The sequence below is a fragment of the Magallana gigas genome, chromosome 4, assembly GCF_963853765.1.
Source record: "Magallana gigas chromosome 4, xbMagGiga1.1, whole genome shotgun sequence".
NCBI lineage: Eukaryota > Metazoa > Mollusca > Bivalvia > Ostreida > Ostreidae > Magallana > Magallana gigas.
In genome coordinates, this window is record NC_088856.1 from 34,540,449 (window position 1) to 34,562,934 (window position 22,486).

The 22,486-nt window shown below is 32.7% G+C and overlaps 2 protein-coding genes across 6 annotated transcripts; one reads left to right on the forward strand and one right to left on the reverse strand.

Moving 5' to 3' along the window:
* Positions 1-523: 523 nt before the first annotated feature.
* Positions 524-10,246, reverse strand: LOC105334891 (nicolin-1). 4 transcript variants are annotated; one of them, XM_020069984.3, is made up of 9 exons: positions 10,039-10,246; positions 8,365-8,397; positions 7,249-7,339; positions 7,023-7,123; positions 6,455-6,565; positions 5,496-5,570; positions 2,412-2,459; positions 916-1,020; positions 649-808 (listed from the first exon to the last, which is right to left on the reverse strand). In XM_020069984.3, the coding sequence occupies exons 1-9, from the start codon at positions 10,165-10,167 to the stop codon at positions 767-769; spliced, it is 735 nt and encodes a 244-aa protein (XP_019925543.3). In that variant the 5' UTR covers positions 10,168-10,246; the 3' UTR covers positions 649-766. The 4 variants fall into 4 exon arrangements, with proteins under 4 accessions (XP_011436799.3, XP_019925543.3, XP_019925546.3 ...); XM_020069985.3 differs by lacking the exon at positions 2,412-2,459 and adding an exon at positions 4,720-4,743 and having other exon boundaries at positions 651-808; positions 10,039-10,245; XM_011438497.4 differs by lacking the exon at positions 2,412-2,459 and having other exon boundaries at positions 524-808; positions 10,039-10,244.
* Positions 10,247-10,373: 127 nt separating this feature from the next.
* Positions 10,374-20,953, forward strand: LOC105334890 (F-actin-capping protein subunit alpha-1). 2 transcript variants are annotated; one of them, XM_011438495.4, is made up of 11 exons: positions 10,374-10,471; positions 15,003-15,066; positions 15,198-15,249; positions 15,758-15,821; positions 16,738-16,808; positions 18,010-18,225; positions 18,463-18,550; positions 18,803-18,874; positions 19,232-19,255; positions 19,990-20,052; positions 20,377-20,953. In XM_011438495.4, the coding sequence occupies exons 1-11, from the start codon at positions 10,433-10,435 to the stop codon at positions 20,515-20,517; spliced, it is 894 nt and encodes a 297-aa protein (XP_011436797.1). In that variant the 5' UTR covers positions 10,374-10,432; the 3' UTR covers positions 20,518-20,953. The 2 variants fall into 2 exon arrangements, with proteins under 2 accessions (XP_011436797.1, XP_011436798.1); XM_011438496.4 differs by lacking the exon at positions 19,232-19,255 and having other exon boundaries at positions 10,375-10,471.
* Positions 20,954-22,486: the final 1,533 nt, after the last annotated feature.

Below are 22,486 nucleotides of genomic sequence, written 5' to 3' on the forward strand. Positions count from 1 at the left end.
CATATCAATAAAGTTTTACATTTTCTCATTTTAAATTTGCAAATTTTGTGACTTATGAAATATTCTAGATATATGATAGCAATCCCTATATGGACAATATTTCAACCCCCTTGGCCCAACCTGGCAAAAGGCACTTACACTGTCTTTGGATAATAATGGGGAAGGGTCTTGAATAGTTTCAAAGTCAAATGTAAAGGTCAAAGAAGTAGACCGCTGAATAATCTTTATCTGGGTTATATCTTATTTGACCTTTTCCTATGTGCTCACATATAGAGTGCTTATTTATGGTTAAAGGGTTGTGACCTTGGAACCAACTCTCTCACTCAAAGGTGAAGGTCATAGCAGAGCTTTATTTTTTTTCCCCTGAACCCAGTCTTATTCAGACCATTAGACAGCTAGTAATTATTGTCTCTCCCATGGCAAATTTTGATCACACTTTGCCAAAGGATTGCCTGTAAGTAATGGATGTGCAGAAACTTTGAACCAAAATTCTAGGTCAAAGCAACGACACAAATACATGCCACAAATTGCTAAAATATTCTTTTTATTCTAACAATGAGTTAAACAATTTTATGACAATTATATACCATTGAGGAGTGTCAAAAGTTCATTGACTTGTATACAACTACTGTACATCACAAATCCATCATGGATGGTGTACATGTATGTCACTAAACATTGGTCACAATTTATAAAACTGCTGGACTTGCTTCTCCATCAAGGCCACTGTTTCATCATTCAGATTATAATAATATTACAGCAAACGTCATGTATATGCCAGTAAATTAACTTCATAACATCCATCCACCTAAAATTACAAAACAAATGAGCATTATTAAATTAAATCATGCATCGATTTACACTTATAAGTTAATATTAATGTTTATTTTCTTGACACTAAATCTTTGCAAGTACCTCATATCGACCAATCTCTGTTTTACTTTGGTTAATTGCCATCTCTTCAGACAATCCCCACAACTCCTGCAGGCTAGATGAGATGGATTCTAGGTTAGGGATACCCTGAAAGATGCCAAATCAATGTCACTGAAATCTATCAAAGTCCATGGCATAGATTAGATTACACTTGTGTCGGAAGCAAACTGAAAGTGGGTGGCTACACTTATCAGAATCCTTGACAAGAAAAAAAAAAAGGAAATTGGTTATGGTTATGTCTAACTTTGCAAAAGTTAGACAAAAAAACAAACTTTGCCAGCACCCCTTTTATTTCTACATACATGCAATTGTACACCAGTTAATTATTTGTACACATGTACCGTAACTTTGAAAGTCAGCTTTTCATTTTGAAATTTTGTATATAATCATGTTACTGAAAATAATCAGCCAAAATAAATTTATAAAAAAGGAATAACTACAGGTAGACCTGAAATTAAAAAAAAAAACCACTGTCAAAGAATAATGGTCAAACGTTATGTAATGGAACTGATAAGAGTCCAACCTAAAGTGCCTGTTGGGAAATTTGGGATTCTGACACCCCCACCACCCACTTTGGCCCAAGTGAAGGTCTTTATCATATATATGGTATGGGTATAAAAAAGCAAATGTACTTTATCTGTGATTAAATTTCACAGGTCTCTCCATTTTATTTGGAGGGTGACCCCTGCCCTATGACCTTTAGACCTTGAGGATTGACCCTTATATACCGTAGATATACTGTTTCTTGATGCAGAGTTTGCATCAAAACAGGGGTTGACCTGTATATTTTTTCCCTTACCCCACCCATTCAAAGGATTTTTGTTTAACCTGGGGCTATCAAAAGTGCCAGGCACATAATAAATATTTAAATTCACCAGATCTGTAAATGAAAATGAATGCATTTATTATTGTTTTATCCAAATGACTGCAGTACTCACAGAGGCATGCTTACTTACTGTCTGATGGAAACATGCATTAGTTCTGATTAAGTAAATTTAAAAAAATTATTCTTATAAAGTGTGTTAGAAAAGTGATAAAATGATATTAATTGGACAGATATATATATATTCACTTTATTCATTTTGTCAATTCACCTGGTGCCTTAAACAGTAAGTATTTAATGCCATACACAATTTAAGTCTAGATGAAAGAGATAAAATAATAATATATATATTAATAATTAGGTTACAAATTTTGAACAATAGAAGAGGCAAGATATCTGTAAATATTTCAATAAAAGAAGAGTTCTTTAAAATATGAACACACACCCTTAGATGAAAATTAAAATCAGCTAGCTCGCGTGTATACTGTAGACATGTAAATATTAAGGAACATTATTCAGCAGAACATTAATCACCAGACTCATAAGACCTACACAGTGTTGTCAATATAATTATATAAGGCTCTTGCTCTAACTACTGTCATATATATATGAAGACATCTACATCTATAACCGGCTATAACTAGTCAGTTCTTACCATGTCTTCTACCTCCTGATCATCAGAATCAGGATCATCGTAATAAATCTGAAAGCATTGTTTAGTACATAAGCTCTCCTCCTTCAATAGACTAGACAGGAGTCATATTCTGAGTAAGCGGCCACTGCTGCCCGTGTGACACTACCAGTTCTACAATTCCGTCTATATACATTGAAGTCCCTAAACATCCACCATATATATAGCAGGTGATTGCTTTGTGTATGTGCATATATAGTATGTGTGTATATATATATTTCTGCCCTAATCATTCACCACATAGCTACGTGTGTGATTGCTCTGTTTATAATTAAGTATGCATTGACGTCCTAATCATCCACCACATACTGTAAATTCCTAATTAAAAGCGAGTAATATCCGCATAAAACCGCGAGAAGCCAGTCTCACGAATTTCAAAATCTTGCTTTTAATTTTCAGACATATGTAACCTACATGAAATTATGATAAAGTTTCGGCATTCGCGATTTTACGTTCTCGCGATTTGATAGAAAATCGTTGAATTGCAGAATTTAGTACTAATCTTGTGTAAAATAGGTAATCTACAGTAGTGGTACGATTGCTTTGTACATGTATTAGTGTCCTAATTATTAGAATCAGAAGATATAGTTTCTCCAAACATTTTGCATCACCAATGGAAAGAAATAAATAACTAGATATGTGTATATGATCTTATTAAGTAGAGAAACAATTAGTCATTTTGAGATTTTTTTAGATACTTATGAATAAAGTTTAATTTTTAATGCCTAAAAGGTAGGTTATTTCCAGCATTGATTTTATTCTGCCCTTTTCAAGTTGAACACATGCTAGAATTCCATATCTCTCAGTAATTTATAGAAGTTTAGGTTTGTATGAGAAACTTGTTTGCAAAGAAGAGGAGGTCACCCTTAAGTACAGTAAAACTTGCTTATAGAAAACTCAGATATAAGAAAACACCAGTTATAAGGAAGGTAAATCTTCTCCCCATCCCGACCTCATATCTTAATAGTCTTTAATAAATGGATATACAGAATCTCTGTTTTAATTACTAAAATGTACTTAAAGTTTTTCTATAAGCAATGTTATGCGACTTTTAAATATGAATGAAAGAAAAATACAAATACTCCTTCCCTCCCGCTTACTAGACAACGATTTACATAATGAAAGGAAAGGTATGCATTATATACATAAAATAATTTCATAAAGAGCTTAACTTGCAAAAAATCATCAGCTAAAAACTTCCTGCAAATATGATCATCTAGTATTCTTCTGTCTTTAACAACAACAAAATTCTTAATTCAGAAGGGCTGAAATTCCCAGAAAAATAATATTTAATGGAATTTTTTTGGTAATGTTTAGGGTAAGTTTAACTCTTAAACTGCAGCAATCAGCATTTAATTTTATAAAACTTTGTAGGTATTTAGGACATAATGTGTAGCTGTGCTTACACTAAAACAGGACTAACTGATGAACGGGTAAGAACATTACACCCCTTGCAGTTTTGTTGTGTGGGGTATAAATAACAGGAATCTGGCTGTACATCCATCAATGCAAACAAAGAATGCTTTTGTATAGCAATCACTTACTAATAAAAATATTGTAAGAATTAATTCAGATTGCTATTAATCCAACATGGTACAGGAATAGTGAAAAACAACAACACATGCAGAAACAAAATTGAAGGAAAAATATGAGTCAGCTTAATTTCCATTATATATTGCTTTAATGATTGATTTTCAAAAAAAATAGTTGAATGTGGTAAAGATCAATCTTAGGGTAAACAAAACCATTTCAAACATAGCATGCATTTAAACATATATTAGATATATGTCAGTGTGCACCTGAGTACTTAAAAAATCCCAAAGGATTAAAATGATTAAGCATTGGGGTCAAATTCATTTGGTATGTCATTAGGTAGATCAAGTTTTCTATTACTCTCTATTTCATAAAAAAATACCTGCAGTAGTAACTCGGATACAGTTTGTAATATTCACATAAAGCTAAATAAATTTAATGATGAAAAATATATATATTTTTGTACCTGTAAGTGAAATACAATGTAACGTGTAACAATGTGCTGTATTAATTAAATAAATAAAAATCCAAACATCATGCACAAATCAGTAGACAGTGGATATGGGGATTATATTTTGTTTTTGTGACTTTGTCAACAAGACTGTGATTTTATCGCATTTACATACATTGTTTCATGTTGGTGAATGTGTGTCAGTAGCACTCTAGTTTAATTCCAGATATAGTAAAAAAAAAAAAAAAAGGTGAGATATAAAATGTGACATTTCCCAAAACTACTCACTTTCTCCTTGGCTTTTGTTTGTAACTGAATAAGTAACCAGTATTAATTAATTTTTTAATATATTACGACAAAATGGTCACAAACCCACAAAAGCCACTTTGAGACAAATATAGGATTTTCGATTAAATAAAACAATTTCATATTTAAGATAAAAATACACATCATTAACTTGGTTTTTTTTTACTGTAACAGATGAAATGCAAAATTATATATCAAAATAAATATAGCTCAAATTTCTGTAGGTGGATTGCACATTTCTATTGTATTATAAAAATAATGTTATACTTGTTTTTATTGTATTTAATTTCGGTTTTATTGTACTTCATTTACAATGAATATATTCACTTTTAGTGTATTTAATACATCGCCATTCAACAAAACCTTAATTTATAGGAATTTTCACATTTTAATAATTTTTCTACATTACATTAAAAATAATAAAACTCAAAACACTGCAGGGAGAAATAGAGATACATGTACAACTTCAATCTCTTTTATGTCATTTTGCAGTCATACAGACTTTAAACTTTAACATGAAATCAAAAGCTATAAATCTTCAGCATACATTTATTGAAAGTTGCCCTCCATCTGAAAATAAGTGCTACAATCTTTCCTGATTACTAAGTGTTGAAAAAAAATTGAAAAGATGGCAGATCTCACTGTGCTGAAAGTCTATTGCATAATTAAAATCACTTACAATGTACTTCTATATGTATCAATTGATTACTAGAGTCATGGGGGTCAAGTATCTGGTTGTCTTGACAACAAAGCCTTACCTCCAGTTTGTGTTTGGTGCTGTTGGCGGAGTCTTCCGTCAGCCAGGCCGGTAATGGCGGCGGTTTACTAAGCATCTAAATCACATAGAAACAAGCTCTTAAACTGTCATCACATATCTGATGTTATAGAAATGACTGAATATTGTCACATGTAACAAGCATTTAAAACTTGTATTATTTACTAAGAACCTAAATTAACTTTATGCAATTAATGCCATGTAGTATCATTCATTGTTTAAAATTCTAATTCTATACCAAGTACATGTATAAGTAATATTTTTCGATGATTAACAATCCTAATCAGACACATGATTATATAATATTCAGCAAGAATTCTTACTGTATGGTGGTATGCAATAAACAAATCCTAATTACAAAACATTGAACCTGCATTTGTCTGGCCAATTAACTTGGTTTTTTTTATACTTTTGTTCTTAATATAATTTTTTTTACAAAATTGACACATTATGGTGCGTGGATGAATGTTATGTCAAAAAAATAATTCCCCTTTCAGCTAGGATTTATCAGTGTTTAATAGTCAGTGTTTTCTTCCTACAACACTACCAACTTTCTGGGGCAATATCACACTAAAATTTAAGGGTCTTAGGTTCACTCTGCTCCCAGAAAACCAAAAACTCTTGGCCTCTGCAATCTTTGGCAAACATGCAAAAATCATTGTGGACTCTAATTGTACGGAATAAGTTTTCTAGCTAGGTTAAATTGCCACAAAAGATGGCATTATGAAAATGGAATGAAACTGCCAAAATGCTTTTGAAGGTTTAATTAATTTATTCATGATAGATAAGTTTATACAAAGTATTACTGACTCGGAGAGAAAAATGACATAGTGATTAGTCCATTGAAGGGAGAAACTAACAAGAAGGTAAAAGATGTCCGTAGATAAACATGACTATTGATACTACATGCAAGTTACAGTTCACAGAACTACAAGGTCTTACCTCAGAAGACCTATACAGTCTGAGATCTTCAATGCGGAATTCTTTCCACACAGGCGAGGGTTGTTGAAGGATAATGCGCATGGCTGAAATGTTGGAGATCTCGAAGGAAAACTGTGAAAAGAAAATAAGTTTATAGACTTATGATTTTCAGAAAGGCTATATAATACCATAAGCTAGTTATGGCAGAGGCTTTTACACATCAAGAAAAAAAAAGTCAATGTATAACTCTTTTTTGAATTTGGGTGATTTGTTAAAGCCAATCATACATGAGGTTTAAAGAAACATTAACATAAAGTCATCTTTTAGATCAAATGCAAAATTATTAATGAATAGACTACCAATTCATAAAGAAATTTATTAAAATCTGCATCCTCATCATTAAGCAATAGGTAAACCAAAGTCAAAATGATAGTATACCTGTCGATCCTGTGATTACAGAATAAGGAACAAAATTGTATGTATCATATTAATTTTCTTTAGTCAATTAATAGATAGGGACTCATGCAGTAGTAACCAAAGAGATGTATGAAGCTTCCCTACATGAACATTTTATTTTGCAGTGACTCACTTGTTTCTTTGAGATAGCGAAGTAGTCCTGAGAGCCGCTCTCTTTGTGAGGACTCGGCATCAGCCGCATTCTACGAACACAGGTCTTCCACTTGATCTCACCTGTTTCAAAAAGTGTGTGGCAATTGACCAAAGATAGAAGTTGTTAACTGTTAAAGTATAATAACTGTCATATTTGACATTGCTATAAGGAAATCGGTTGAATTAAAAAGATCCTGTTTGTGTACCTGCTTCTGCTCCGTTCTCTGGGGCTGCTTTAAACTTCACTCGTATTGAAACATAAGCTGTGTAGTAGTTCTTGAAACATATTTCTCCTACCTGTTTCACAGAACAAATACTTTGATAAAATACTAGTACATGTACATATTGTATATATTCTGTCAACCAACATTCATTTAATACTTGTGAAATTTATGAGTACCCATCAGTTGCAAATATTTGTTGCTATGATCATTGCATGCAAAATTGCAAAACACACAAGACTTAGTGTATTAGTCTTACTAAAAAATCTGTTGGAACAAGTTTGTGTGCAAAACTATGGAATATTTCACGCATTTTTTTTGCAATATGATGACAGTAGTTCTAGATAATCAAGAATTTGTTATTTCTCTAAAGTTAATCAAAAATCTATATATAATTCACATGTAAATCAGTTCTTTAAAAAAAAAATCATGTACAACACATTCAAACCCGAATATTCAAATGGCAATCAGTACATGGATAAGCATTAAATAAATTTACTTTGCATTGATTCTACAATTAAGTGTTGCTCTTGTTTGCTTATACTAATATAAGGTACAGTATACAGGGAAACATTCGCTCCTGGCTTTTTTTTTTTCTTCCCTTTTTGCCTTCGTTGTTAGTGGATGAATTTAAGACTGAGCGAATTCAAAACAATTTTTAAATAACTGTGTTAAATAGAAAGAATAATTATGTATATTTCTAATTGTGTCTGGGCGAATTCAAGACGGGGTGAAACTGTTTCAAGTCTGGGAGAGCGAAAATAAACCTGTATACAATATTTTAATTAGGCATTACAAAAAATATAATTGTAAATAAAATATATATAATAATTTCCCGATTAAATAATATACTGCACAAATCATACCTCTGTGTACCCGGTATATTAATGTTTATTATAATTTATAGGACAATATATATACCACTGAACATCACTGGAATAAGACACACCATTACAACATAACCCAAGTTCTTTCTAAAAAAATGTGTGTATTCGACCAATACATGCATGTATAAATAACAAAATCAGTGGTTATAAGCAGGTGTTATATAGACACAAACACACACATTAAACAGGTGCCACCACATGTTAGTTCAATTACCCGTTCACAGAAGGAGATGGGAACTGTCTGCGTCTGTAACAAAGGGATGGGTGATACATGTAACAAAAGTGATTGTTAAAGATTCCGTTTCTATCAGTAATAGTAAGAATCACAATAAACCGTACTTATACATGCTGATGTAACAGCTAACTTGATTTTAAAAAAATGGATCTTGCATATATAGCTGATTGAAGCATGCACTTTGTGAAAATGCATGATTGTAATCCTTAACTGGAACAGTTAACAATTTATAATAATTAATTAAGGTACCAATTTTGTGAAAAGGAAACAAATTTGATGAAAAAGACTGTACTAAACATTGGCTGAGCTTAAAATTTTTAAAATTGTTAACAAATACAATTTACACTTTTCTCTCTAAATTCAGTTAATATTACACCTATCTACATCATGATATGATTTTTTGATACAACACTGCATTGACATCACAATTATGTCTTCTTAAGAATACTGAGGAAATGGTGTTAGTACCTTTTGCGCCTCAAAACCTACCACTTGTACATAAAAAGGAACACATGATAAAAAGAATCTGACATGAGATGGATGGGATATGATTTTTATGGAACCAATTGTGTTTTTTATTCCAAAATAAAGACCAGTCGGATACATTTGTGATGTATCGTTTCATAACTGTGCAATGGAACATCACATTTAAAGACACAAAATTAAGATAAAGTAGAGATGTAAATAGCACTTGGTGCCAAATGGTCTAAGACCAGCTCAATTTGTACAATTAGAACAATTTTAACAAGAGCTTGGACTTTGGGTAGTTGTGTCAAACAGCAATGTCTATTTTTGTTGCTGGTCACTCAGCCATGGCTCTTTGAAATGAACAAGATTTGTCTGGCTTTAAGCTTATTAAGACTACTCAATCTGTGCATATTTCACGCAAAGTCAGTATGATTATTTACTTGTTTTGATGCAAGAAATAGGTAGTTACGTCCTACCGAAAGTCCAAGGTCTTGTTAAAATGCCAGGTTCTATAATAAAGAAGCAAGTATAGGGTTGTTTTATTAAAACGTTTATTATTTAAATCTTCTAAATATAATAGGCTGTGTTACTGACAGTACTATTTCTGAAATTGTGAAATCTGCTATATTAATTAAAAATTACTGGTAATACAAACTGAGACATGGTTTTTAAAAATGCAACAATATCTAAGAAATTTGATTTGCTTTATGGGTCATATTTACTAAGAACAGAGTGTTGTTTGTCAGTTTGGTGATGACGACTGTTGGGTTTGTTTCTCTAAACCTTCCTTTTTGCCAATGCTTCTCATTCTTAATCTGCAGCAGAAATTCTTCCTTAATACGTCCAAGTATAGAGATTCGGACCAAATTTGCAAAATTTCTTGGACCTTGAGAGTACTGAGTGCCTGCTTATTTGATATATTTTTCACATAAGATACTAAAGACAGTCTTATAAGTCTACATTTAGTCTATATCAAGGACAACAAAGTAACCAATCAAAGATTTAGCCACACAAATATTGACCAAAAATTAAGCTAGATTGAACCTTTATATACATGTATCATCCACGGTATACGACATATTCATTATGAAAATACTTAATTATTTCTAATAGTAAAATTATATGGAATATCGATTTCAAACAGTGCTCAGTTTAAACTGAGAAAATTCGAAATTAAATATTTACCTCTGGGGAAGACACATTTGGAAATGTAACGTCTATGACTTTACAACCGGAATGGAATGCATTCTTCTGGTCCTCTACAGTTAATAAAATTGGGTTTTTGATTGAACAGTGAAGTGGGCGGTCGCCCATCACTCCGGTAGATGAAAAGTAAGGGCACTTGCTGCTGTGTGTTGTCAATGAAGCTCTTCCTGGATTTGTCTTCGAATTTAAAGTTTTATACAAATCGAAATTCTTAAAAAAACAAGTTTTAATTATAAAAATCATAGTTACTATTATGTTGTTATTTAAATATAGTTTAAAGCTCTTAAGTTGTTTGATGGTTGAAAAAACCGAACTTAGTTTCGCACTTTTTTTACCCAAGATCCTATGACGAAGGCGTGACTGACAGACGAAAATGGCCGACTTCGGAGATCCCATTTCGGATAAGCAAAAGGTAATTTTTTGGCATTATATCGGATGACCATGATGTCGATTTTATTTAGAAGCCAAGCTCATTAGATTTTAAAGAAAGCAGACTAATGACAGATTCTAATACACTGGAATTAAGGTCTTTGCATAAAGAAAAAATGCCGAAAAAATAGACCGCTTACTTCCGCTTTTGTCTGAATGTCAATATTATGTTGAACCCGTCAATTTTACATCTTAATTGGTTTTGTCAAGCTTTGGAAAATAAATATTTGGGGTATGTGAGCTAACTGTTCCCATGGTTTTTATATTTCGAGGACAGTGAGAGAATATAAAGAAATTTAACCGAATTTCCTCAAGAACTTACTGTCTGAGAGAAATACCAACACCCAATGCTGTTGTGACGGTCAGACCGGCTCGAATGCCGGCACCAGATTGTTCAGTTGGTGCAGCACCTGAATAGAGGTTCGGGGAGCCCGGGTTCAAATCCCTGACTGGTCTGTCATTATTTCTCCCATCCCGTTACATTTAGTGCTGTGGCAACCCCTAGAACTGACAGGTTACCTTTTGCCAGGGGAAAGAGTCTGGGGTGCTCTTTGTGGCAAAGATCATTTAAAGCTGGAGATATGTGATGGTCAAACCATTTCAAATATGGCGCCAGATAGCACAGTAGGTAAAGCACCTGACTAGGGAACCCTAGTCTGATCCGTCATTATTTCTCCCATCCCTTTACGTTTATTTAAATACTAGCATATTCTTCCGGTGAGGCAGTGGAACATTCTCCCAACTTACACATCCACAGCAATTTCTGTGGGATAATTTAAGGTCTTTCTAGGCAGGCTTGGAGCAGACCATAAGATCTTAGCTAACTCCAAAAGACTGATTCTTTTAAACTTTTATGCACCTTTTCTTTTGAAATTGTAAATAAAAGATTTTTAACTTCAATGCTATGCACCTAAGCATAATGCTCTTTAAAGAGGCACACTATGTATATAGAAGGAGATAAGAAAAGCTGGTTGATAGTGAAAGTTGGTGCTAATTTTAGCATGAGACATAATGACCTTTGATTCTTAAATCAGAAATCCCGTGCTAATTTCATAACTAAACTTTATTTTATGTATATTAATTGTGCAAACTGTGATGTTTACAGCATGCAAATGATAACAGCCAACAATGATAACATATTTTACTTTTGATTGAAGTTAGTCATGATAAAAGTGCAAATTGTGCAGCTATTGATGTTTCAAACATGTGTCTTTCATTAAAACTGTTAAGGCAGCAAATATGAATAAAAAATTGTATGTTTTGAGATATTAATTGAGTCCATTTTTAATGTTAATGAAGATGAGAGTTAAATTAAGTGTTGTTTTGTCATCAGTATGATAGTACTGTATCTTTTAGTCTATGATGTTTTGAATGTTACAACAATGTTTACAACAAGAATGATGTGCTTTGAAGATTAATTTATCTGAAAGTGTAACTTGACCCCATTGATTTTAAATGAAGATTTTATTCGATGAAACATTAACATTGCATGTATAATTATAAATACTGCATTATGTCAATGTTTTCCTTGACTGGGCTGAAATGTTTTTCTTTTTTTTTTCCCCTTTATCAATACGTAATAATATGTATACAGATTGAATCCAGATTGGGTTCATTTCTCGAAATCATACCATTTGAATAGTGAGCTGTTGATTGTTGGGTTTGGGTAAATGTACGGTACCGAACATTACTGCAAAATATTTTTATGTTTTATGCATACATGTATGGCATGTTCATTTACATAAGACAGTAGGGACAGGGTGTACTGCACACAGAATCATAACCTGTCATCCTTTGTATTTTATCAGCAGTCGGATTTGTTATGGGGGCATTGTAGCTTGCAAACAAGTTTCAGTGATGAAAAGGGTCACTTACATGCCAGACTCTAACTTTTCAAAGTTAACTAGTTTTACCAGGAAAGATGGGCTTAAATAAGGTCCTGGGGTTTGTTTACACAGACTTATGTAGATAGCTGGTGTCTGTTTCCTGCAGGAAATCCCCCTCCGCTCTGATTGATTTATGACACCTTTATGGGTAACCTTCACTTAGGTTCTATAAACTTAATTGGCCATTTAATCATGCTTCATTTGAGGAAGGAGATAGCTGAACCCAAGAGAATCCAACTTTATTTGGGGAGGGGGTGGGGTGTGATGAGGGAGTGGGCATACCAAGCAGAGGAGAGGGGGCACAGTTAGAAAAGAAAACCCACTAACCAAATTGAAAAAATGCTATTATCATTATTTGAACTCGAATTTACCTGAATTGTATTTTTAATGCCAAGGTTTTTCTTAGTGGTGGACATCTTGTATTTCACCTGCTCTTTTTCAAAAATAAACCTTGCATTACTTGAAACACATCAACTATATAACAGTAGTGAAATGTTTGATGACAAAATCACCTGAGGAGTTTGTTTGAGTGCACCAAGGATTGTTATCTGTTAATACAATTAGTATTTCTCTGAATCTTGCCAAGTGAATTTAAAAATAAAATTTCAAACATAGTCATAGCTGGATTTATTTTTAAGGACCAGTAAATGTCATAAGAATTGATGTGAAATTATTTTTGTCTAATTTTAGAATATGCCATGTTGATAAAAATGATATTGAGACATGTTTACATTCAAGGAAATTGTCAATGCTATGTAAACTTTGTCCTCCAGAAGAAATTGTCAATGCTATGTAAACTTTGTCCTCCAGAAGAATCTGACCTATTTATCATGTACTGGACCAAACAGTTTTGTAAAAATTTAAAATTCAGTCATTTGTTCAACATTTTATTTACTTTCAAATATTGCATTCTAAATCCTGTCAATTATTTGATGTGTCTCATAGTTAACTTGATCCAGAGTTATTTTTTTTTTTCAGTACACTTTAAATTTATAGTTTTTGGTACTTTATAACTGATATAAACTGGAGTGGCCAATTGAGATTTCATCTCTACAGTTTATAGATAGATGAAAATATCACTGCACTGTAGTCTCAGGAGTTTTTCATGACTGCCTCAGAAAGCATGGAGGTGCATTTATAATATGTAATATTAATTAGAACCATTTTAACAAGAGCTTGGACTTTGGGTAGTTGTGTCAAACAGCGATGTTTAGTAAGCCTGTCTATTTCATTGCTGGCCACTCGGCCATAGCTCATTGAAATCAGCAAGATTTGTCTGGCTTTTGAGCAAGACTACGCAATCTGTGTATATTTCATTTGAAACCAGTGTCATTTTTAACTTGATTTTACGCAGGAAAAAGATAGTTACATCCTTACGAAAGTCCAAGGTCTTGTTAAAATGGTTCTATACGTGTACAGGAATTGGCCAAGTCCACAAGTTGACCCCACCCAGAAGACATTTACACATCTCAGTACATTTATAAGGCCTGAGTCAGAGTCGTACCTAATGGCTATGATGCATCAATCACCTTCTGAATTATTTTAATCTTAGCTATAAATGAAGATATTCAAAAGGTTGCATTACATGTACTTTTGCTCAACTAATGCAAAGATGATGCAGATTACAGAGAGCCCATGTTGTAATCATTCAATGATGATACAGATTACAGAGAGACCATGTTGTAATCAATCAATGATGATACAGATTACAGAGAGCCCATGTTGTAATCATTCAATGATGATACAGATTACAGAGAGACCATGTTGTAATCATTCAATGATGATCCAGATAACAGAGAGCCCATGTTGTAATCATTCAGTGATGATACAGATTACAGAGAGCCCATGTTGTAATCATTCAATGATGATCCAGATTACAGAGAGCCCATGTTGTAATCATTCAATGATGATCCAGATTACAGAGAGCCCATGTTGTAATCATTCAGTGATGATACAGATTACAGAGAGCCCATGTTGTAATCATTCAGTGATGATACAGATTACAGAGAGCCCATGTTGTAATCATTCAGTGATGATACAGATTACAGAGAGACCATGTTGTAATCATTCAGTGATGATACAGATTACAGAGAGCCCATGTTGTAATCATTCAATGATGATACAGATTACAGAGAGACCATGTTGTAATCATTCAATGACGATACAGATTACAGAGAGCCCATGTTGTAATCATTCAATGATATGATACAGATAACAGAGAGCCCATGTTGTAATCATTCAATGATGATACAGATTACAGAGAGACCATGTTGTAATCATTCAATGATGATCCAGATTACAGAGAATCCATGTTGTAATCATTCAATATAGAATATTCAGACTGAACTAGAATTTATGCACTTGATATTCAGTGTTCAGTATCAATGGTTGTTTATCATAAGTCTCTGTTCCTTGTTAGGAAGTTTCACTTTTTTGCGACATGAATCAGCATTCGGGATTGCAAGTTTTTGTTGCAATCAATTGCATGTAAATTTCAATTTCTTTTTTTATTTAGTTAAGAAGAGAAAGCAAAAATTTGTTGATGCAAAGCACTTTCATTGATGGTAATAGATACATGTAATAGAATCAATATGAAATTTAGTTTACAGTATCACTTGTCTTTTTTAGGTGGCCATTGCCTCAGACTTTATTTTACATGCTCCGCCAGGAGAATTCAATGAGGTTTTTAATGGTAAGTGTGGGAACAGTTTATATTTCCTTGTTTCTAATTGGCTTACTCTTGAATTACTCAGACATATGTAAAGTCTGTTACAGAATTGTCATTGATTTATCATGACTTATTTTACTCTCATTTTATTTCAGATGTCAGAATTTTACTTAATGATGATGATTTATTAAAAGAAGGGGCATCAGGGTATGTTAATCTAATGCAAATTTATCTCTGTTTCTTGAGATAAGCTGTATTTTTAGGTTTACCTAGCTGAGTCACTTAATGAGGCAGGTTTTGCTATCTGTGTGTGGTTTTTTTTTTATCCTGTATGTCATCCAACATATTGGTTAACTTTTGAAATTTTTAAACTTTTATTAAACTTTAATCTATTCTTGAATTAATATCATGTATGAAATATTTAAGGGAAAGCACAAATTATGACATTGTGACATTGTGACAAGGTACAAACTTTTTTTATTTATACTGTGAAAATATGATACAGTTGAACTTCGGTATCTCGAACACCGATATCTCGAATATAATGGATATGTCGAAGTTATTTGTAAGTCCCAACCAATTATTTTTTTAAAGTATTTCACTCTTGATATCTCGAATACTCGGATATCTCGAACCATTTAAACAGTTCCCTCTAGTTTGAGATAACGAAGTTTGACTGTATACGTAGTTTGAAAGATCTCTTTCTCTTTTTCAGGTCATTTGCCCAGTATAACAAAGACCAGTTTACTCCCTGTAAGATCAAAGGGTCAGACGAATTAGTAAGTACCAAATGGTTTAAACAGAATGATAGGAAATAGGTCAGCTTCAAACTTAATTTGGCTTCCAGACCCCAAGCCCCACTTCCACACACATATGCTTAACAATGGCAGATGTTGAACTGAGATAATGGGATGTTTTAAAAGTTTGGTTTGCAAGGGCAGAGTTACTGTGGTGTGAATTTATCATAAAAGCCCATTGTCATAGTTTCATTGTTGAGTTGATCGATCCAAAAGTTCCTGTTCTTGTTACCTTGTAAACAAGACACGGGCAGTGAAAAATAAATTCACCACTACTTCCCTTTTACTGATGCTAGTGACGATGTATTATGACCCACTAGCAGATCTCAGTTTAGATTTGGAAGATAGCAAGGCCTAGTGAAAACAGATAGAAGATCTGTTAAAGATGTTTTGTACTATTATCAGAATTGTGTTTCGTTCTTGATTGAGGAAACTAAGATGAGGAAGTAAAATTTTGTTCCTTGTGGAAAACTTAACATTTGTAAGACTTAATGTGAAATTTCTGGTGCAAGATATGAATATATTATAAGAAGTGTTATATTGAGTTTCTATTTTAAGTGAAAACTTGCATGAGGTAGCTTATTTGAGTCAATGATTTTAGTACCAAGGTGATGTATATATATTAAACATTGCTGATTGTGTGTATGTGTTAAAACATTAGTGTACAAAGCAATGTTGGCGAGATTGAAAGAAAATCTAAACACCTTCATACTTCTTGAGCATTATAAAAAGTCAAATTCTTTTCATTCCCAATTTTTTAAATGAACTATTTCTTGGGTTGTCTGATTTTAAATTTTATTTTCTTCTAGCCATCACAATTAACATGAGTTTAGAGAAAAGTGAAAATGTAAGTTCTTGTGTGATTTGACCTTATGTTGTATTTCTGCATACATTTTAGGTTTTAGTCACAGAACATGGAGACTTGGGAGGAAGTAGGTTTCTAGATCCCCGGACCAAACAGTCTTTCAAGTGAGGCCATTCTCTATATAAACACATGTATACTTACAGTCAAAACAGCTGAAGTGGTCTCCCCCATAAAGTAGTCACCCCTTGTATGCTGCCATTTCTTTCTCTCTCTCAGTGAAATTGCTATTAAAATTTAACATTTCACTTGCGTATCATAGTCAGACTGGATTTAAAACAAAATCCTCATTTTACCCTGTTTAGCAACCATGCATTTTTAAAATCCAAGTTTTGTATTTATTTTATTAAATAAATCCCATTGGCAAATTCCTAGTGGTATATTTATACTGCAATCCACCAAAGGAACATTCGTTGACAAATTAAGACACAAAAAAGGGAAAGGAGGAAAATATTACATACATAATAGACTTGAAATGTGTCATTTGCAGAAAAGGTAGTTCTTTACTTACTAGATAATTAAATGAAGTTAAGTTCCTCTATTTTTAATTTTTATCATGAAAAATAAGCCATTTTACCTTTTAGTATCTAAATCTGCTAATACTTAAGGGCATTAAGATAATAGTTTTCTTCTTATATCCTAGTATTAAGTTAATCAGAACCAATAAGAATATGAATAGAATTTACCTTCTATGAAAGGGTCATCAATCACGGGTCACTTTTATTGGGTTTCCAATAATGACTGTTTTATACAGGTAAATGAATATCCTAGCTGTTAACTTTAGTTATGAAATCTATTTTAGAAAGATTAAGGCCAAGATCTAGTGAATAAAAGATGCTTACAGGTTTATGAAATTCAGGATATTATATCTTTCAATGATGTTTTGTAACAATTAGCTTTGTTTGAAATGGTGTACAGGGGTTTAATTTTTTAACACAATGAAAAATCTTGTATAAAGTGTTAATTTTTATATACATGTAATATGAAGGAAGTAGGTAATAAACCTTATAGTTTTGTCCATTATTGACTAATGAAATATATCTAGAATGCCTACAGTCTCTCCAAAAACTGCATCAAACAAACACCTGACCTCCCCTTTAAAATTAATAATATATTAATTGAATATAGATATAATAGGTATCAGGATTACTTTTCCAATATTCAATAAAGCATGCAAAAAGCTTTATCATTTTCTATATCATTCCTTTAAAGCCAAAAATCTATTAATTGTGACATCGTCATGGTTCTAGCACCAAAAATTTTTCTAGATCTTTACCTCAATATAGGATTTTTATTCTGCATAAACAGATACGATCATTTACGAAAAGAAGCTACAGAGGAGCAGCCAGCTAAAGTAGACGCGGGGGCGGAGCCGTGGCGGTCCGCCATTGAGGCGTCTCTCACTGCCTACCGAGACCAGCACTATAAACAGGGGGTAGTGACTGTCTACGGCAAAAGCTCAGGGGGGAACACCACCATCATCGCTTGCATTGAAAGCCATCAATATCAGCCCAAAAACTTCTGGTAATGCAGGCAATATTCTGTCAATATTTTTGTATTTAAAAGTTCAAAAAATCATTGAAGTGTATTAATTTGAGGGAAAAGTAACTTGATCAGTAAATGCTTAATCATGAATACCTAATGAAAACTTTTGAACACAAACTAAGGTAGACATTTCCTTTGATAACAAGCAGGAAGTGTCTTATTGTTTGATGTGAATTTTCTTCCTGGTCTATTACCTCTACTGCTTGTCTTGATCAGGAATGGCAGATTGAGGTCACAGTGGTCCGTCACATTCCCGGAGTCAGGGGGTGGCAAGGCTGAACTGACGGGGGTCATCAAAGTACAGGTCAGTACTAAGATAGGATGTACTGTAGGTCAATTAAAGTACATCATACAGGTTACCTGGTAGTACTAAGATATATTGTACTGTAAGTCAAAGTACAAGTCATACAGGTTACCTGGTAGTACTAAGATATGTTGTACTGTAAGTCTAAGTACAAGTCAGTACTAAGAGATAAAATGTGGATGCAAATTTGTGTGTCAAAGGAGCAATTGGTAGAAGTATGATGTTGATATTTTTTCTTGTTTTGACTGACAGGTGCATTACTACGAGGATGGAAATGTCCAGTTGGTCACATCTAAGGAGGTGAAACAGACCCTGAACATTTCGGTGAGTTGGTCCTACTCCCATTCTCTACCTGTAAGGTGGTTTAGGGTTACTATTAAAAACCTCAAAGCTTCTGTCAGAATTTGTTCAGTGTTAGCCCTGTTAGGGGATGGGCAGTTTCTTGTCCCAGAGTCCTCATCTTATATTCGTATATTCTAAGCTATTGAAAACAAAGTCTTTAATATGAACAATACCTGTAATGGGGTTTTAATACTACATCTGAATTGGCACCTGAAAAGCAAATCAAACATATTTTGATATGAGTTTGTTTTGACAGCTGAGTTAAGCATAAAATTTTAGTTATGAATGTAATTATTTGAATATATTTGTATGAATATAATGTGTGTCGTATTACACCAGAAACATGAAAAAAAATCAACCAAAGTAAGTTTTTGGTCTGTTTTATTAAAGATGCTTCTTTTGATGCTGCTAGATGAAATGGTTGCTCTAGTTCTAAAACAATGAATCAAACATGTTTAATATCAAGAAATTTTTCTGCTTGAATGATTAAATGACTTTTATTGATCGTCTTTAACAAGGGCATGTCTCTCAGGTAACATCTAATCACCTGTAGCTTTGAACCCGAATGAACTTGCAGCTTCTGATAGCCCGTCTGATAGGGTTAGGTGCAAGTATATATAGTAACCTAGTTCTTGCATCCATTGTAGAAAATCTGTGATAAAATCAGACTTGAACTGTAAAGCCATTTGTGAAAGATTTGGAAAATAATGTCTATAGATTATCAGAATTAGTTACTTAGGTCCCTTTGAAGCGTTTTAACTGCATCTGATATTTTTGACATATCTCTAGATCTTAAGCTTATTTGCATGGAACTTTATGGACTTTGTAATGAAACATTTTTTAAAATAGTCTAACTTTATTCTCATGCTTTGTTTAGAATAACCACTCTTTGGCTCAGTTACCTTAATTTCTTACTGATTTTGTCATTTACTGGTCAGTGTAAAGAAGTGAATGCAAGAAAAATCAATGCATGACCACATATTTGGTCAATAAAGCTGTGAAAATGTGATATACATATGTATAAAGATTTCCAAGGCACATCAAATACATGTACCATGTACATGTATTGACATTTTTGTACGCTGTCTTCTTTTCAGTCTGAGGAACAAACAGCAAAAGAGTTTTCCAAGATAGTGGTAGATGCCGAGTCCGATTACCAGGTTAGAATCACTACAATCTCGTGTTGTAGCATATGTTTGTTTCTGATTTCTGAGCGGTTTGTAGATGTGTGGGAATCAAAGTCTTGAGAGAGATTTTAAAGTTCATTATTTTGAAATTCAAGGAATTTTAAAACTTCAAAGCATTTTTAATATGTAGTGGGTGTGGCTGCTTGCAAATACAATATATAATGGGACTAGTATTTTCATGTTAAAAAGAAAAAAATTACTTTACTTATTTGTAACTGTTTAATAAATATTAATTTGTTTTAAATTTCATTGTCAAATTTTACCTAATTTTGGACACAATAATCTTTTAATATACAGAAAGCCATCGGAGAAAACTACCTGACCATGTCGGACACCACATTTAAGGCGCTACGACGACAACTTCCTGTCACCAGGACAAAAATAGACTGGAACAAAATTATAGGTTATAAAATTGGAAGCGAGTTGAAGAATGCATGAGGAGTGCAAGGAGCCAAACATGTTTATTTCAAGTGGTTAAACAAATCCATTGCTGAAGATTATTCATGGACTTCCATCATCTAAACCGTAATACAAGTGACAAGTTGTCTGTACCATAGTGTTTATGGATCAGATGTAGAATATCCATGATCGGACCTATTATTTCTGTACATTCTTCTTTCATGTATGCCGCAGTTTCTGCATTAATTATCAGTGGACTGTTTTTTCTCGGTTCAATTTCTGTTGTAAATTTCCAAGTGAGTTATTATTTGGCTAGTGTAGAAATTTCCCGTCTGGGACTACATTGTCGTTTGGTAGGATATGTTGAATTTTGATTTATTTTGGATGATTTTTTTTTTTTTCACTAAGGATGAAAAAGTGTTTTAATGTGCAATATTTTTTAAAGGAATATTCAACCACTCGTTTACTTTTTTTTTATCGTATAAGAATTATGATTTGACTTTGCATGTGAATTTATGTTAGGGGGAAAATGCATTTTCTGTATGTATATTTACACACAGTTATTTAGACATATATAAATTGTCTGTCCAGCAAATACTTGTATACATTGACAAAGTCAGAAGTAAGACATGAATGTAAGAAATCATAATTTAAAAAAAAAAGAGACATCAGAAATATGGATCATAAATACTAGAGGATATAAATGTCAACAGTACATGTAACTTTTTGGAAAATGATATCTGAATAGATATGTTGTTTAAGATTAATATATAGTATTACATAGTGTATTGCAAAAGAAATCCTACAGAAATTATATTTTAATAGCTCAGGTATCACGTTTTGATCGGGAAATTTTTTTTTAAATTCCAAATGATTAAAAAAAAAATGAACATTGAAAACAGAGTGTGTAACAGGATGCCATAATATGAAGAAAGTCTCAACCACGATGAGCTATTTATAGCATGTCTCATAGTCCTATACTGATTGCAGACTGATGTTAATTGTTTTATATAGTACTGTATGATGATTACTATTACTACTGTATGAATGTAAAAATCTAACACAACTATCACTTGGACTTTATTTTGTCTTATATATATATGAAGGTGTGCAGTGAATATGGGAAATAACTGAGTACCCTCTCTGCACTGTACACTGATTTGAAGGCTCCGTGGGACAGATTTAATACTGTGGTTTCATCAATATTCATTGAATACCAATTTTCGTGGATTTCGATGTCAAATTAATCCACGACATTAAATGTTCATTGAAGTGCAATTTCTATTAAGATTTTGTATCGATAGGGTCATTGGCCTCGAATTTACGTATCCTTGAAACTGAAATTTTCACTTAATCCATGAAAATTGATACCCTTGAATATTAATGAAACCACAGTAATCTGTCGTCTGATTTATACCAGTAATTGAAAAAATACAATCTACATTGCTTGTCTTTATTTGCAAACAGTAAAGTATTCAGCATATACCAAGATAAAGAAGTCAATAAAACATGATTTGCATGCACTCTTCCCGTGGAAGTACTAGTTGGTACCTACAGGCAACTTTTATTTATCAGCACTTGTTGTCTTTAAACATTTATTTTCCTGCATGTGCTGTATGTTGACAATGTACATGTAATAGTTAAAACTCAACATATACATCTTTACATGTTATACTGGTAGTTGAAACTCGACATATATTACCGGTAGTTAAAACTATATTCAACATATTCAATCATCTTTACATGTTATAGCTAATTAAAACTCAACATATACATCTTTATGTGTTAAAGTTGAAACTCAACGTACATATCTTTATGTGTTAAAGTTAAAACTCAACATGTACATCTTTAATGATTTACATGTAGTTTTCTCGCATTATCACTGGTGTGAGATTGGTATGTCCAATGTGAGGACAGCAGTGTAAGATTTTTCTGTCTTGCACTGTATTATTACTATTATAGTTACTATGCCGCTTTAAAACATAAACAAACGTCTGCTGTAGAGAAA